This window comes from Cibotium barometz, chromosome 25 (assembly GCF_041138505.1).
Source record: "Cibotium barometz isolate CiBa-2024 chromosome 25, ASM4113850v1, whole genome shotgun sequence".
NCBI lineage: Eukaryota > Viridiplantae > Streptophyta > Polypodiopsida > Cyatheales > Cibotiaceae > Cibotium > Cibotium barometz.
The window spans coordinates 51627446-51646923 of record NC_141070.1 but is presented as its reverse complement, the minus strand read 5'-3'; the positions used below and the strand labels follow the sequence as shown (position 1 = coordinate 51646923).

The window sequence follows — 19478 nt, the reverse complement described above, 5'->3', positions numbered from 1 at the left end:
GTTTCCATCTTCTCTTCTTGTTGGCTACAGGGGGTGGTGGTGGATGCGACCTCTCTTCCCATGGTTGTCTATCATTTCTAAAATTTTTTCGCCTTTCTTGCTCGGCTGGATCTAGATTTAGTCTTCTCTTACTTGCTTCTGCCTTCTTCTTTTCTTGTTCTTGTTTTAATCTGCGTGCTTCTTGAATTCTTTGTTCCCGTCTTTCCCTCTCCCTTTGCACCTCCTGCTCTAGTCTTTCCCTCCCCCTTTGCTCCTCCTGCTCCAGTCTTTCCCTCTCCCTTTGCTCCTCTACTTGTCGTCGATCCTCCTCTTCCATCTCCACCTCTTGCTGCCTGTTTGCACGTTCCTTCTTTCTCTTGACACGAATCTTTATTCTTTGTTTTTTAGGTGGAGACGGGGGCTGACGCCTCTCAAGTTCCTCATGTAGTGTTTGTGCTAAGAGCCTATCCTGCTCTTCACGATGGCTTATTTCCTCTGCTTCATAGAAGTCAGCAGCTTGTTGAAACTGCTCTTGCTCAATACACAGAAGTGCTTCCTGGTCTTCCTCAAATGCGACCCTTAGCTCCTCTTGTAGCTGCTGAGGGAATAGGGCTTGCTGTTGCTCTCTTCTTCTATGATCCTCCTCATCATCTGGCATTGTTGCTCTTCCAGCACACGCTCCTGCTGCTCAGCCTCTGAGAGAGGTCGGGGGAATGGTGTACGCGTGGCTCTAAATGAGCTGGTGTCTCCAGGCTGCTTGGAGACATCCTCAATATTGTCCAGTCCTAAGAACACATCCGGCTGTACATCTTCCTGTCGGGTCTCTACCTCTTTGTCCATGCTTGTATGCTTCTTTTTGATACGTTTTTGCACTTGTTGAAATGCCTGTGCCACGGCTACTGCGTGTATTAAGTTGTGTGCACCAGACCGTACGTTTGGGTTCTCAGTTTTGCGTGCAGTGTGCTTAGTTCTAGCCATCCATTGACTTACACGAGTGAATGAACGTGAAAATGTAATTTTAAAACTCACTTTCACAGGTTTATATAGTTTTTGAAAAAAAAACTTATTAATAAAAAAAATCTCGACATTAATAAAAAAGCTCTAACTTAAAAAAGGCTACAATTTTCTAATATGGAACCCATTTTCGACCCATACGCCTCCGCGCAGCGAACCACTCACGCATCCCATGCACAGCACTTGATGCTCGCCATGCAATTGCTCGTTGCAGATTGACATTTTTTACAACCCTTCGTAGTAATGACACCTGCCCTTTTGGTTTTTGTCGGCGTCGACCTCCCAAACTGCGATAAAACCAATTAAACATCTCATGCAAGGCATTACTTTTTTCCTTACCACCTCCACCATGTTGCGTGTTCTTAAAGTATGCTGCCTTAGCTTGATAATGAGAGCGCTCCATTCCTTGGGTGCTCCAAATTGCCATTGGACCATATTCGTCGAGAAAAAACTGTGCGTGGGCAAATATAATGTGCTGCAACAAAGATCATATCAGAATTTTACTATTTGGCAATTAATATCAGTAAATAGATAGAAAGGTAAATACCATATAGTGGGTGATATGTGTTTCTCCCCATGCATCAACCATTTGCTGAGTAAATGTATGTATTGCAGTCTTCAAGTTTGCAATCTCCTCAGCAACAAGTGGAGCCTTTTCTAGCAATTGAATCATTTTGTCAAGTGACTCCCACAGCCTTGCCCGCTTGAGACCAAGCTCTGCATTATTCCCACAATAAGTGTTGCATTCACAAATGGCCTTCCATAATTCATATTTTGTGTGACTATTGTACCCCTCGTAATTTGAGAGAAGGTGTCTTGCTTTGGACCCACCCATGCATATTTTGTTTGGATTATCCTGACCCGGTCCTGACTTTTTAGTATCCTTAGTCAACTTTACAGCACCACCATGAAGCCCCACACTTGAAAGGACATCTTCCAGCTTACTGATGCATTCGTTGCGAAGATGTTCAGGCTCCATATTCCATGCATAATTGATATGTAACTTCAGTAATTTGTCCATTATGCGTAACCTAGCATGAAGCGTGCAAATATGAACACGGGAAAGTGGAATCTCTAATATAGGGCTCCATGAGATATCTTCTTGATCACGATTAGGCGGACAATTGGTATTACAATTCATGATGCCATTAACCCACTGCATAGGTTTCTTTGGATCTTTGTTTTGCGTTGCACTCATTGAAGTTGGTTGTACATTTTTCTTGCCCTTTGCATGAGATTTGGTCGTCTTGGTGGCTGCAACCTTGCCTGAAGCTTTGCCGCGATCAATATACCCTGATTTTGAATGGCAGCAATAAATACATGGAAAAAAAGTATTTGCTCCTAGCTTGCATCCCAGCATACACTTCAATGTCTTTAAATCACCTGCCATGTGCCACTCAATTGTAAATGTTCCTACATCTTCCACATGCAAAGTTTCTCCTTTTGATTGCAATGATATGACATTTGGGATGCCTGTTCGGGTAAGGTACCATAGCAATGTATCATTCGTCTCCTGTGGAAGCTCAAATGCTGCCAACCACCATATATTCTTTTCTGATTGCACTCCATAGTAATCTTTTCCCTGAGATTGACTTCCCTTGTTGGAATTTGAGGCTTGTGCACTACAGTCAAGAAGATTATCATCCTGTTCCAGATTTCCTTTGATAGCCCTGTTCATAAGTGTTAGGCTGACTCTTTCTAATTTTCGTCCTTTTACAATTTGACACTCATCAAGCTTTAACACAAACACAGCCTGACCTTGGCACTCCTCAATGCTTAGACCATAATAAGAAATCATAGCTCTTTGAAGGGTCCTTAAATCAATAAAGACATTGTTGTACTTGTTGTATTCAAATACCTTTGTAGTACATACAGGCAGAGCATCCTCCACATGACGGTAGCCACCTAACATGGTCGCAATTTCTGAGTTTGCACTTTTTCTTGCCATGGTTACACTGTATGGAGTTGGTAGCATGGGTCGAAGAAAACCTTTAGCACGATGACCTAGTGTAAACACCCTGTAGATGGCTTCATATCCCTTCCTACTGACACCAGCACTATCACATGCATCCATAATCTGTATGGGGCTTACCATATTTTGCAGCTCTCCAGAAATTCTGTTTCGGATTTGCTTAGATATTTTGCATGTGGGATCTTCTAGCAGCTTATATATGTCTGATAACTTAACAACATGTTTCAATATGCCTGCTCTACATTCCTCAGCACCACCTTCATATCCCATCATATCCCCAGCAATATCTCTACATGGCACATAAATACAAAATAACATCAATATGTTTCACAAAACAGAAAGGCCTGCAAAACAATGGCAAGAATAGAAGTTACCTTGTTGCTCGTACACGTCGTTTTCTTGCTCCACTTAGGATTGCCAAGGTTTCTAGGGACTGACGCTTTCTTTTCCGTTGTCGAAAGCCTACTGGAAGCTTCTTCAGGCTTGCAAGGTGTCGTTGCTTGTTTCGTGCATCCTGTTTGGCTGCATTCACCTTGTCCCGTTCAATATCAAAGGCCTGCTTAAGCAAAAAGTTGTTCTTCTGGAGCTCCTGATTCTGAGTTTTCAAGTTGTTCACCACTTCTTCAAGCCTATCAATTTCCTTCTTGTGTTGCTTCTGCAACTCAAGCCATAAGCCTCGGAAATGCAGTCTTGAATGCATTTCCTGAGCTGCAACAAAAGAAAGCCTCCTACAATAGCCAAATAGACCATTAGCTCCATCACCTACATAACTAAGAAATGTAGTGATATTAACAAAATGAGGTGGAGCATTGGTGAGCGGGTCAATAGGGTATATGAATCCATTCGTCCAGAGGTCAATACATTTTCGCCCTTGTGATCGAAGAGTACCCAATGGCACATCGGTCACACCACTTGATTTTGTGTTGCGGATTGTAGCATACTCAGCAGCCAAATCTACATGTAACCTGAACTTTGGTGCTCTGTTAGATATATCTTCAAGTGGCATTTTCTTTAGGGTTAGGCAATGCTGAAAAGAGCTTCTTGTAGAACACAATGCAAGAGTGAGGATAGGGTATTCTGAGGAGAGTGCAATGAAGTTTTGCTGTAAAAAATATTAGAAGGTCATAGATCTTCTGATTAGGTAATAGGAGAAAGGACAAGAAAGATGGCAAGAGGCATAGAAAATGGTAGATTGAGGTTTTGCAGCATAATGCAGTAGAGAGAGAGAGAGAGAGAGATGTAGATTGCAGACAGAAGTAGGGGATATGTATGGTAAACAATGCAAGAATGGAAAATGGTAAGCTTTGAAGCTATGGAGGTTGACAGAGGGATTTTCTGCACTTCAATGGGGGAAAGACATGAGAGAGAGAGAGAGAGAGAGAGAGAGAGAGAGAGAGAGCAGAAAATGATAAAAAGATGAGGCATGGAGGATGAGAGAGTGTGAGATATCTGCATTTGGAAGTGCACAGGTTATGGAAGCTTACTAATCAGAGATGCAGAGCCATGGCACACCCAAATGTGAGAAAGGGGAAGAGAAAGAGAGTGGTAGAGAAACGAGGGCGTCTTAGAGAGAGAATGTAGAGAGAGAAAGTGGGGGGGGACCTAAACGTGGAGGGAAGGCTTTTCAGCCATTTTGAATTTGGGGAAACCAAAAAGTTACCCCCATTTTAGCTCAAGCAAATATATATTTGAAAAAATAGAAATTCAAATAATGATTGCATAAAGATCCCCTTGTCAGGCCTAGTCAAAGTATGCTTAGAGTCCTTAAGCAAAAGTACTTAAAAACATAATATGGTAGCTTAAAGGGCCCCCATAGACCTCAACCTTCCCCTAATGTGTCCCACGACCTCATTCACAAGACGGTCAAAATGCTTCCCCAGCATTTTTGACATAAAATAGTCATTTAAAAATAGGTCATAAATATAGTTTCTATAACAAACTCTCGTCTTTCCACATTGTTCCACATCAATCCTCATTTATTTTATATGTATTCCCATTCTCATCACATTATTTTCCATCTCATCACATCTTTTCTCATTTATCCTCATTAGATCTCATCTACTCGCATCTACCCATATCCACATCTCATCACATCACATATCACATCTATCCCAATTTACATCACATCTCATTCACTCACATCCCGATTCACATCACATCACATCTCATTCATTCACATCCCGATTCACATCACATCGCATCTATTCACGTCCATCACATTCATTTACATCACATCCATGTACATCCATCCCATCACATTCATTCATATCCATCACATTCATTCATTCATATCCACCACATTCATTCTCATAATCATCCCATCACATGCATTCTATCCACATTATATCACATCACTTCTATCCACATCATATCTCATTCATACACATCTCATCTCATTCATCCACATCCATCCAATCGTTCACATGTACGACTACTCACATCTATCCATACATTCATATCTATCACTTCACATCCACATATATTCATGTCACATCACATTTTTTCACATACTCATCCACATCTATTCTTCACATCACATCTCATCTCTATGCAAGTTTTCAGTTTAATTTTCTTTTAAATACAAGGAGTATTTCTTGAATCAGTATCCCCAAAACTTCTTGATCGGAATTCTGAATTTCATACCAGAATTCCTCGAATTTTACAACCTTGATCCACATATCAATTCGAAGGGTCTCAAACTTAGTTTCAGATTTGGCAGGAGTTTTGAGTGTATTTTTCTAAACTAGTCACACCTTCTTTTCTCAAAACTGACGAAAGAGTTTGGTCTTGGTCATAGTCTGATTCAAGGTTGGAATCAGATAAGATTTTTCCTGATCTATCCTTCTCGAAAAGGTTTGATAATTCAGTTACTATTTTACTTAATTTCTTTCTTTGAATATTCACTTAATTGATTTCTAAATTAGTTACGAATTCCAATGAGAAATAGATTAATCATTTATCTAAATATTTCAATCTCGATAGATTTCCTGAATTCTCTTTTTACAATCTGTGTAAATATAAAACGATAGAAATTTCTCTTTTAGAGTATTTAATTATTCATTTATCAAATACTCATAAAATTTAAACATAGAATTTAAGAGAATTCTAATTTTGATATAAAATCTCTTTATGCATCTATTTATGCATAAAAATTAACTTCAGTGGGAATAACACTTTTATTTAAAAAATCCTTTCATGCATCTATTTAGACATAAAAATCAACTTCAATGGGAATAACACTTTTAAAATAAAAAGAATTTCTTTATGCCTCTATTTATGCATAAAATTTAAATTTTTATAAGAATAACACTTTTATAAGAAAAAATTTTCTTTATGCATCTTTCTATGCATAAAAATCAAATTTATGCATCTTTCTATGCATAGAAATCAATTTTAATGAGAATAACACTTTTGTAATAAAATAAAAATTCCTTTATGCATCTTTCTATGCATAAAAATTAATTTAATGAGAATAACAGTTTTGTAATTTAAAAAAATTCCTTTATGCATCTTTCTATGCATAAAAATTAATTTAATGAGAATAACACTTTTGTAATTAAAAAAATACTTTATGCATCTTTCTATGCATAAAAATTAAATTTAATGAGAATAACACTTTTGTAATAAAAAAATTCCTTTATGCATCTTTTTATGCATAAAAATCAAATTTAATGAGAATAACACTTTTGTAATAAAACAAATTCCTTTATGCATCTTTCTATGCATAAAATTCAAATTTAATAATTAATATCAGTGATATCCATGCATATTCATAGGTGAATATGTACATGGAGTAATTAGAATATTTCTTTTAGATGCAAAAATGGTGGGAATTACTCTTTTGGAATAACATAAAAATAAACTTTCTTTCCCACAAAATTCTAAAAATTTTTTCCATAACCTCCTTTGTATGGCTGACCATTTCTCATTTTTATCATTCTTTATTTAACTTAAATTAACCCAAATTAGATTTATAGAACTCTAATCTACACAATTTTCTAAATTCAAGAGAGTAAACAATAAGAAGAGTTTAATTAATCCTTTAGTCGAATGCAAAAGATGTGTGTTCACTATCGAAGAATTATTGCATGTGGCATACTGTGTTTCAAGGTCAATTTAGGATTGAGAAAGGTTGGAATGTAAAGAGAAGAAGAGGGTGGCCTTTTTATCAAAGGCATAGCATTTGAATCTAATTCAACATCTGCAAAACATAAAAATTAAGAAAACCATAGATTCTTCATTAAACAAGTAAGAAAATTAGCTTATATGGAGCTTGTAATCTATCCTTTGGCTTGAGGGATTGAGGTTTCTACTCTTGTTTGAAGCAAGAGTGGCCACCAATTCACTTTGGAGAGGATTAGGCCAAATACAATTGAATTATAAAAAAATTTAATGTAAATGGCTCAGGACAGGAGCAGAGTAACAGTGCATAAACACAATTAAGATTTTACAAAGGGGGAGGCTTCTATTTATAGGAAAAAGTGAGCCTCTAACCAAGGTAACTGATTCTAGAATTTTACAGATCAGTTTGGTAAATTTTTTACCATTTTTGGGCCAGTTCAGCTTACTTTTTGGATCTAGTTTTGAAATAGGAGAGAGGAGAGATGAAAATATCTCATTTTATTGATTAAAAATTGGGGATAATGATGAGAAAAAGGTGCCTACTTCATGAGGGGAGATCCCCACACTGAGGTGTCAAAATTTAATTTTTTAATTGTTTTCTTTGGTCCTTAGTCCACTCTTCATCTTATGTGAGCATTTACTCATTCTTGGGGGGAGGGGGGGTTCTTTTATTCTTCAATTTATCTCCTCCCTACATTTGAATTAACCTTGTTGGTCCATAGAAACCTTAATTGGACCATAATCCAAAAAAATTTAAAAATCTAGACCCTTAGGCTAAGGTCCTTTATACCTATTTTCAATTAATTCCCATTGCACATTGGAAAGTTCTTTTTGAATTTCTGTTTCAAGGAAAACCATTTTTAGACACTAGGAGGATTTTTATATCCAAAAATATCTCAATTTTGAATTACCTCCCTCTAGACATTTTCTCTCGTCGGGCCAAAACAGGGTAAAACAAGATCTTTCTTTTATTTCAGAGAGGGGAATAATTATAAGATCAGAAGGGGAGATTCTTACACCTGCACACCTCAAAAGTTGGAGGGAGGAATCTTACATCCTGTCCCACTTAAAAAATACGAGATGTCCTCATCTCGCAAACTAGAGGACAACTCTTTTCCTTAAGATCCAACTGATTCTGGTGTTCCTTATAGTCTGGTGAACCTACAAGAATCCTGGGATAAAGATCCCTTATATAGAACTCATCATCAAATAACAATTCATTCAGATCATATCATTCATATCCTTAACACAATAATGGTCCATTAGACCGAAATTTCCATCTGAACAGTCCATGGGAACTTCAATTATACAGATTTTTAATTTATCATCCCTTAGCTTGATCCACTGGGTCAAGTGTTAACAGTAGCAATCTGTCAGCACAATCCACTAATCTCATAGTGATTTGCTGAAGTCATTATCGTCATTCCAATTACGAACATCATTACAAAAACTCGTCCCATTCATCCTCATTAGGGTTTTGCTTTGCTTATCGCTTTTCAACCAAAATTCAGGAATCATCATTTTTCAATCAGAATCCAAATCAACTCATCAGTTCTCAATCAGAATTTTAAAATCATATCAACCACATTCGAATTCGTCATTTAGATAGAATTTTTGCTTATAATTTCAAGGTCTTAGATTTACTCGTATATACTGCCAGTAAAGAGCTGCAGTTATACCCTCGGTATATACGGGTAGTCACGATAAGGTAAATACCATCATGTCTAGGCCTCAAGCAAGTCAAGGATTCCATGCAATTGCGATACTTCCATCTAAAGACCCAATTACTAATTTATGAATTTCAGTCTGAAGATCAATTTGTATGAATTTCATCACACATTTCTAACTTTTTACTGTTACTTCATAAATTTTTGACATTTTTGGCTTCTCGGTTGATCCACTTTAGCCAATTCGCTTTGATACCAGCTGAAAGATCCCTGTCCTCACTGCGCAACGAATTCTGGGGTGCTAGCAACGAAAGTAGCACTTCTTGCACGGGGTAGGGTCCCTCACTCGTCGGGGCCTCACCCACGTATATCCGGACAAGAGACTAATCCCTCGGTTCTTCCAAAACCGAACCCGAAAAAACTTCCCTCGCCCGAAAAGCACAGGCGATTCCTCCAGGATATTTTTACTCTAACGTAGTCAAGAGTCTTAACTAATTGAACTGATCTGAGCGAACTTGTAAGTCCCATAATCAGATCAAGGAAAAGACTTGCACTTGGATCATAGAGACCAACGCTTTTTTCCTCATTGAGAGGCACAACCGTGGATTCTTTTCCATAAAACAATTTTTATCCAGGATTTGCTCCATAACAGAATTGAGTCTCAATTTAGGGATCCATTAGTCCAGCCTACCATCCAGTCCCTGGGTTAGCCAACCGCCCACCAACGACTATAGTGATGGGACCCATTTAAGAATTTGGTTAGGTTTTATCTCGAGTACCAGGGAAAAGAGTTCCCAGGGCCCCTAGCTGGATATTCATGCAAACTTAAAACTAGTCACACCACTTACAAAACCAATATGAAATTGCCTTTTTCACAGATTCTTTAAAATAATCTTTTAATGAAACACCTATGGCATCATTGGCAAAACCAGAACGCTCACCACCTATCCACTCAGGGGCCTTTTCGATAGTTCCTAGCTCATAGTACCCAGCAATATATTCACTTATAAAAATAAAAATAGAATCTCCGTTGAAGATTAGCAAGATCAACCAACAGATCCATATAAAAGAGCCATGGACTCATCCGTTCGAGGACCAGCAAGGTCAATCAACCAGATCCATGCCCGAATTCAGAAAACAACTCTTCTCCTTGTTCCCATATCTTCCACGATGTACGTGTGGGTATCTTCGGCAACGCAGAGCCCGAGCATCATATGTCAGCACCCTCTAGGATCCTTCACAGGTCACCTAGCACTTCACTCATAGGCCGCTTCCTTAGTCCCTCATCCACCGTACCGGTAGCCCACCATTTAAATCGAACTGAGGCTGGTCAAGACCTCGGCTGACGACCTTGCTACGCGAGACGTCCTCTCTCTATCAACTGATTCAACTTTATCAGATAGGTCTCCAAATGACCTCATTCACAAGATGGTCAAAATGCTTCCCCGGCATTTTTGACATAAAACAGTCATTTAAAAGTAGGTCATAAATACAGTTTCTATAACAAACTCTCGTCTTTCCACATTGTTCCACATCAATCCTCATTTATTTCATATGTATTCCCATTCTCATCACATAATTTTCTATCTCATCACATCATTTTCCATCTCATCACATCTTTTCTCATCATCTATCCGCGTTAGATCTCATCTACTCGTATCTACCCATATCCACATCTCATCACATCATATTCATTCACATCACATATCACATCTATCCCAATTTACATCACATCTCATTCACTCACATCACATATCACATCACATATCACATCTATCCCAATTTACATCACATCTCATTCACTCACATCCTGATTCACATGACATCACATCTCATTCATTCACATCACATCACATCTATTCACGTCCATCACATTAATTTACATCACATCTATTTACATCCATCACATCACATTCACTCATATCCATCGCATTCACATTCACTCATATCCATCGCATTCATTCATATCCACCACATTCATTCTCATAACCATCCCATCACATGCATTCTATTCACATTATATCACATCACTCCTATCCACATCATATCTCAATCATACACACCTCATCCACATCCATCCAATCGTTCACATGTACGACTACTCACATCTATCCAATCGTTCACATGTACGACTACTCACATCTATCCATACATTCATATCTATCACTTCACATCCACATATATTCATGTCACATCACATTTTTTCACATACTCATTCACATCCATTCTTCACATACACATCCACATCCATTCTTCACATCACATCTTATCTCTATGCAAGTTTTCAGTTTAATTTTCTTTTAAATACAAGGAGTATTTCTTGAATCAGTATCCCCAAAACTTCTTGATTGGAATTCTGAATTTCATACCAGAATTCCTCGAATTTTATAACCTTGATCCACATATCAATTCAAAGGGTCTCAAACTTAGTTTCAGATTTGGCGAGAGTTTTGAGTGTATTTTTCTAAACTAGTCACACCTTCTTTCCTCAACACTGATGAAAGAGTTTGTTGGTCTTGGTCATAGTCTGATTCAAGGTTGGAGTCGGATAAGATTTTTCCTGATCTATCTTTCTCGAAAGGGTTTGATAATTCAGTTACTATTTTACTTAATTTCTTTCTTAACTGATTTCTAAATTAGTTTACGAATTCCAATGAGGAATAGATTAATCATTTATCTCAATATTTCAATCTCGATAGATTTCTTGAATTCTCTTTTTACAATCCGTGTGAATATAAAACGATAGAAATTTCTCTCTTAGAGCATTTAATTATTCATTTATCAAATACTCATAGAATTTAAGAGAATTCTAATTTTGATATAAAAATTCTTTATGTATCTATTTATGCATAAAAATCAACTTCATCAGTGGGAATAATACTTTTATTAAAAAAACCTTTTATGCATCTATTTATACATAAAAATCAACTTCAATGGGAATAACACTTTTAAAATAAAAAGAATTTCTTTATGCATTAATTTATGCATAAAAATCAAATTTTTATAAGAATAACGCTTTTATAATAAAATAAATTTCTTTATACATCTTTCTATGCATTAAAATTTTTTTTAATAAGAATAATACTTTTGTAATAAAAAATTTCCTTTATGCATCTTTCTATGCATAGCAATCAATTTTAATGAGAATAACACTGTTGTAATTAAAAAAATTCCTTTATGCATTTTTCTATGCATAAAAATCAATTTAACGAGAATAACACTTTTCTATGCATAAAAATCAATTTAACGAGAATAACACTTTTGTAATTTAAAAAAAATCCTTTATGCATCTTTCTATGCATAAAAATCAATTTTAATGAATAACACTTTTGTAATAAAAAAAATTCCTTTATGCATCTTTCTATGCATAAAAATCAAATTTAATGAGAATAACACTTTTGTAGTAAAAAAATTCCTTTATGCATCTTTCTATGTATAAAAATCAAATTTAATGAGAATAACACTTTTGTAATAAAAAAAATTTCCTTTATGCATCTTTCTATACATAAAAATCAAATTTAATGAGAATAACACTTTTGTAATTAAAAAAATTCCTTAATGCATCTTTTTATGCATAAAAATCAAATTTAATGAGAATAACACTTTTGTAATAAAACAAATTCCTTTATGCATCTTTCTATGCATAAAATTCAAATTTAATAATTAATATCAGTGATATCCATGCATATTCATAGGTGAATATGTACATGGAGTAATTAGAATATTTCTTTTAGATGCAAAAATGGTGGAAACTACTCTTTTGGAATAACATAAAAACAAACTTTCTTTTCCACAAAATTCTGGAAAATTTTGCCATAACCTCCTTTGTATGGCTGACCATTTCTCATTTTTATCATTCTTTATTTAACTTAAATTAACCCAAATTAGATTTATAAAATTCTAATCTACATAATTTTCTAAATTCAAGAGAGTAAACAATAAGAAGAGTTTAATTAATCCTTTAGTTAATCTTTTTAGGATTGAGAAAGGTTGGAATGTAAAGAGAAGAAGGGGGTGGCCATAAAAATTAGGAAAACCATAGATTCGTCATTAAACAAGTAAGAAAATTAGCTTACATAGAGCTAATAAGCTCTCCTTTGGCCTGAGGGATTGTACTCTTATTTGAAGCAAGTAAGAAAATTAGCTTACATGGAGCTTGTAAGCTCTCCTTTGGCTTGAGGGATTGAGTGTTCTACTCTTATTTGAAGCAAGAGTGGCCACCAATTCACTTTGGAGAGGATTAGGCCAAAAACAATTGAATTATTAAAAAAATTTATGTAGATGGCTCAGGATAGGAGAGCAGAGTAACAGTGCATAAACACCATTAAGCTTTTACAAAGGGGGAGGCTTCTATTTATAGAAAAAAGTGAGCCTCTAACCAAGGAAACTGATTCTAGAATTTTCCAGATCAGTTTAGTAAATTTTTGACCATTTTTGGGTCAGTTCAGCTTACTTTTTGGATATAGTTTTGAAATAGAAGAGCGGAGAGATGAAAATATCTCATTTTATTGATTAAAAATTGGGAGTAATGATGATAAAAAGGCGCCTACTTCATGAGGGGAGATCCCCACACACACTGAGGTGTCAAAATTCAGTTTTTAATTGTTTTCTTTGGTCCTTAGTCCACTCTTCATCTTATGTGAGCATTTACTCATTTTTGGGGGGGGGGGGTTTCTTTTATTCTTCAATTTATCTCCTCCCTACATTTGGATTAATCATATTGGTCCATAGGAACCTTAATTGGACCATAATCCAAAAATTTCTAAAAATCTGGACCCTTAGGCTAAGGTCCTTTATACCTATTTTCAATTAATTCCAATTGCACATTGAAAAGTTCTTTTTGAATTTCTGTTTCAGGGGAAACCATTTTAGACACTATGAGAATTTTTATATCCAAAAATATCTCAATTTTGAATTACCTCCCTCTAGATATTTTCTCTGCAAACTATGTGCTATCAAAGCACTAAATACGGTGAAAAGGTACTCAAATTGAGCAATGCAAACATGTGAGACGAATTTTGATTTAAGAGAGAGCTTCCCACAATAGATTAATACTCCAACTATCTAATTTCAACATTAATTTGGCCTAATTTATGCTAATCAAGTCTTAATGATAATGATTAATAGCTTAATCTTATAATTAACAAGGGAAAAATTAGAGGCTTTAATTGAGAAAATCACAAAGGTGTTTTTGATGAGGCTTTTTGCATACCCTTCTTGCCGTAGATGAGGAGAAGTGGCATGAGCTAAAGATCTAGCTTAAAACACCATGATAATAATGCCCAAACATTGATAGATTCAAGTGATTGGTTTTTTGCTTCTCCCGCCTCGTCTACTACACTAAATAAGATATGCTTTGGTTTGTGGGCTTCTTGAATGATGAATAAACACCACCTAAAAAAGGGCTTGGCTTACTTGTACTCATAGAGAGGCTTGAGAGAGGCTTGTACTCATAGAGAGGCTTGAGAGCTTACTTGACTTCATTGCTTGAAAGTGTTGCTTTGAGCTTATGGGAATTCTTTGGCTAGGTGACTTGGCACTCTAACATCACTTATTTCAACATTAATTAGACCATTGGTGATTCAAATCACACATTGGGAGGAGTTGCTTTAGCCTTGTATTACATCAAAAACTCAAAATCCCGCTTAATTTGAGTACTTGATTTGATCTTCCAAATTAGTGTGTTTTTTTGCATAAAACTCAAGTTGGATTAGTGAAGGATTAAGTGAGATTAGAGCATTTTTTGGTATACACAATACCTTATCCTTCCAAATCAAATTCTCATAAAAAGGTCAAGACTAAAGCCAAGAAGTTTATCACTAAAACAAAAAAAAAACCTCATTATTATGCATATGCCAAAGCAATGGGTTTATATGAGTTTATGAGCACACACATGCTTAAGCAAGTTGTAAAAGGGTTAGACACTAACCTTGGGCATACATCCAAGTTTTAAGATCCCCTTATTGCACAATGGCATCTCATTTTATTCATTTAGATAAATTTGATGAGAATGGGTTCCACACTTGGCAAATTAAGGTCAAGTATCATCTCATTTGGGAGAGCATTTGGAGCATAGTTAGTGGGAAGGAGAAGAAGCCTAGCACTAGGGATGCGGAGCTAGCATGGATCACTAGTGATGATAAAGCATTAGCTATCATTGCATTAACACTTAGTGACAATTATATTCACACCACATCTCTGACTTAGAGACTTCTCTAGAAGCATGGGAAGCACTTGACAAACTGTTTGGGGAAAAAGAGAAAAACTCAAAGATTAGTTTGAAGATTGAATTCTTTGAGTTGAAATTAGATTCCCATGAATCTTTTACTGCTCATATCAATCACATGAAGAGTCCTATAACTCAACTCTTGATCACATTAGAGCACCAATGGAAGAAGATGATGAAGATGTAGCTATATAGTGCTCTTGAAGAGCATGCCTAAGGAGTATGGCAACCTTGTCACTACTCTTAAGAATCTACCATCTCCAACCTTCCGAGAAGAAGAAAATAAGCTCAAATGAAGAGGTGAAGATCAAGCATTCTACTCCAACAAAAGCTTCAACAAAGGGACTTCTAAAGGAAAAGGCAAATGCAATTATTGTGGAAAAATAAATCATTATTAAAAGGATTATTACTTCAAAAAGAAAGTTAATCATTGTGGAAGCCTAATCATGAAGGGAAGGATTACTTTATCAAAAAGAGGTCATCAACAATAAACCTTACAAGCAATGAAGATGAAGAAGTTTCCAAAGACAAGGCCAACCTTATTGTAGCCAATGAATGGGCCTTCTAAAAGGCTTCCTCGAACCAAAGCCACTCACATTATATCTCTACTCTTTGTAATACTTTACTAGATTAAGTTAATAAAACCAAAGCCAGAAAGAGCTTGGTAAATCCAAACATGTCTACACTAAGAGGGTGAAACTAGAGCCTAGGAAGAGCTTCGTAAATCCACACATGTCTATAAGTGATGGATAATTTAGTTGAGAGGGAATATTCATTAGAAGATGTAATTAAATCATCCATAAATTAAAGAGAGTGAATCATGGTTCAAAGGTTCAAAGGTTCAAAGCTTGAATCATGGGCATCCACCTTAACCAACTTTATAAGAGAGGTTTAAGGAATGAATTAAGGAGGGATTGAGGGATGCTATAGTCGTGACCTCTTTTCTCTTTTAGCATGTATTTGGAGCCTATAAATTAGGCAAACATTAAAGGAAAATATATGTTGGTGTAACCAATTCCAAGCAACCATGTAAAAACTTATGAGGCGCATGTTCACCCCACTAGGACCTCAACAAACAACACACAAAAATTACATAAATGTAATATAGAGCTTGCTCATAAATAAGGCCTCCTAACTCTCATCATCACCATCAAACAATTTAAATTCACACAATAACACAAAAAAGAAGATTTCTCCATATAGTAGAGATTTTCACACAATAACACAAAAAAGAAGATTTCTCCATATAGTAGAGAATCACCATGAATTTTTTATTAGGAGAGAAGTACAATTTGATGTAAACTGCACTCCATGGTAGAGCTCGAACCTCCTTACCACCCCCGAGCTTTCTCACCCGCACTCGCACTCTTAGTTGCACCCGTATAAATCGCCCCTCTACAGAGGTTTGATCAAATTATATGAAATCATAGAAATTTTTGAAAACTCTACTAATCACAGTCTAATCGACGATTAAGAAATCCCCAAAGAGAACTCTAATCTCAATAATCTACATGAGTGAACTTAACCTAATATAAAACAAGCTTCAAAACATCAAAATCAAATGTATAAATGGATGGAAGCTAAGCCCTAGGCTAGTCCTTGAGTGCAACACAAATTATAGAGCTTACCTTGCCTTTATCAAAACATTTGTGGTTGGGTATTTTGGTATAAAGCCGCAAAATGCAACTTTCTATGTGGGTGCACTAATCCATTATTCGCATCCTCATTTCGTTGTCGCACATTGGAATACTTTCACGGCTATGGGTGTGAAGATAGAGCTTCAACCACCTTGATGGAGGTGATGAGAAGGTTGCCTTCACTATAGTTCTCACTCACAAGAGGTCAGTAGAAGACAACCTCATATGAGAGGGAGAAAGCAACCATCAAGCTATGTAAGAATCTAATGATACTCAAGCTCACAAGTATTCTATTACAGGGGAATGAATGTGTATTTTTAAATGTCAAAATACAAACAACTAGCGTTTAGACTTGGCCAGCCAAAACTTAAACAAGGTCCTCAATATGCCTAGCCTTAATGAGCAAGTCTATACATGAAGTTTGTGAAACTCCCCATTTTGTATTAAGAATAAGGTAAGGCCAACTTTATAGATTTTGATGCCGTATTATAAAGAATGGGCTTCCATTACATGCGAGTAAGATGGCAAATTTCCTTATTTTAGGCAGGGCAAGAAAAACCATGTTAACAGGTGGAGTGCTTAATAAGGAAACTTACTAAATTGCCAACCTCGAGCTCAAGAGCTTCACTCTCATGTGTGCAGAGCTACTTGGTTTCACGCTTCTCTCGCACTCATCACATCGATGATGTGGATCTTCATCCTATGGGTGGTGCAACTGCTCCTTATGATGGTTAGACTGGTAATCCTCGTGTGAAGCCAATCTCACTATGCAATGCCTAAAAACTCAAGAAAGAGGGAAGGGAAGAGAAGAAGGTGAATCTAGAGGAGATAAGCCGATTAGCACAAAGCTAAAAACCTAATTCGAATCACATCCCACGTGCTAGATTAGAGTTGTAAGAGAGAGTAGAGAGAACACATAAGACTTGTTTGATTGCACATAAGACTCAAACAACTAGCCAATGGCCAATGGCAACACAATGGGTCTTGTGATCATATACGCAAAATGTTGTATTTACCTATGGGGCTTCAAAACATTTTTACTATGATATAATATTCTAAGACCAAGTCTATTGATTGTAGCTTTATTTAAATTTAACAAATTATAACATTTCATGTTTGGCAATTGCAAAATTATCCCAAGATATAAAAAAATCACTTACACATGCAATACTATGCTAACATACAAAATATTACTCTTTATGTGCATATGACATCATGTTGAATCAGGCATGACATCACCCACTTGGCTCTTGGTTACCTACTTTATTAAACCTTTTCACATGCGGATGATGAAGGCCATGCTATCTTCCCCGGCTACCTAAGGCTTTAAGACCATAAAAAAACTTAGAAAGTAGCACTGTTAACTAGATAGCCTTTGACTCTAAAAAAGGAGGAGTGAGGGCAACTAGAGAATGACATTAAATATTTTAACACATTGACCTAAACTTTACGTGTACTCATAGGTTTTGAAAAAAATGAGCAACTAGAATGGCATGAAATATTTCAACACATTGACCTAAACTTTACGTGCACTCAGGGCAACTAGATTAACTTCCGTGGGCTACTCATAGCATGCACACAAAAAGATAAAGCTCTTGCAAGATAAATAACTAAGCATTATGTAAATACAAGCATTAGTCATCATGAGCTGTTTTAGCCCTTGAAGCCCTACTTGACTTGCTAGATCCCAATAGGACAAAAAATTACTATATGATTTTGGTGCTTTTAGAATACTCAATTGACACATGTGCGTAGCATTACTTGTATGTACCCATACATATAGGTAGAAAAAACTAGCCTTTGATGCATTTTTCACGGCTAAGAATGAAGAAAATAAGTTTGAGTTTTGGCTTGCCTTGAAATCAATGGTTGAGATTTTGACATTTTGATGTGTAGATTTTTGAATTTAGAAGGTGGCAAGGCCAATACTTCTCCTTAATTTGACTTATTGGCAAAGACTTTTTTTAATCTAACGTTGCTTTGCTCATGAAACCCCATCAACTTCTAAGTTCCAACTATGGTCATGTTCACATGCTCCATGTGGTTTTGGACCTATTTACATGTGAAAAAGGAATGTTTGGTAGCTACCGTTAGTTAATGAAAATCGTAACAGGTACAAATTTGCCAATTGCGTGTTAGTGCAGCGGGCGGTAAGGTTGGAGTTTGAGATTCCCAAGGTCACGTCACGTGTTCAAATCTTCCCTTGTGCGAGTGATGGCATTAGGGTATGTGTAGTATAGTTGTACTTTCAAATTCAAGTCAAGTAAAAAAAGGAAACAAAAAGAAAATCGTAGCGTAATTAGAGGCGACGCAGAAGAAAAAAGCCACACAAGTTGAAATTTAGAAGTCCACTACTAGTTTTGCAACCGGGCAACAAGAGAATCGACTGCCCATAACATCATTCGTGTGGAGAGGCCCTATACATTTGAATGCATGAACAACGAATGTTGTTTAACAACACCAGACTTGAGGGCAACAGGAGAGCCCTCAGCCAGTTGTCAAGCCAATTGTCCCCATACCAATATTATTCGTGTGAACACTGGACATACTCCTATACTCTTGAGTGCATGAGCATGCTATTTAACAAAGGCAAACCAAAGGGCCAATGCAAAAAAAAAAAAACCGTCTTGTAGTGTAATTTTCAAAGCTGAATTGAGAAAAACTGGTTGTAATTTTGCCTAGGCTTGAATTCAAAGCTTTAAGATTGTAGTTATAAAAGAGGTTAACCTAAACATTTTCCAATAAAGAAGATAGGGCGAGCTTGAACATCATCCTTTGGTCAAAAAAGAGGGTTTATTTCCTGACCAAAGGAAGGTTTATTTCTGACACTACCTGAACCTCGGACCTCTTATTCAATGATC

General features: G+C 36.3%; 1 protein-coding gene across 1 annotated transcript; it reads right to left on the bottom strand.

Moving 5' to 3' along the window:
* Positions 1-356: 356 nt before the first annotated feature.
* On the bottom strand, positions 357-15658 carry LOC147624708 (uncharacterized). Its single transcript, XM_086819867.1, has 4 exons — positions 15626-15658; positions 3340-3620; positions 1541-3254; positions 357-1468 (listed from the first exon to the last, which is right to left on the bottom strand). The coding sequence occupies exons 1-4, from the start codon at positions 15656-15658 to the stop codon at positions 1106-1108; spliced, it is 2391 nt and encodes a 796-aa protein (XP_086675993.1). The 3' UTR covers positions 357-1105.
* Between the last annotated feature and the right edge of the window lie 3820 nt (positions 15659-19478).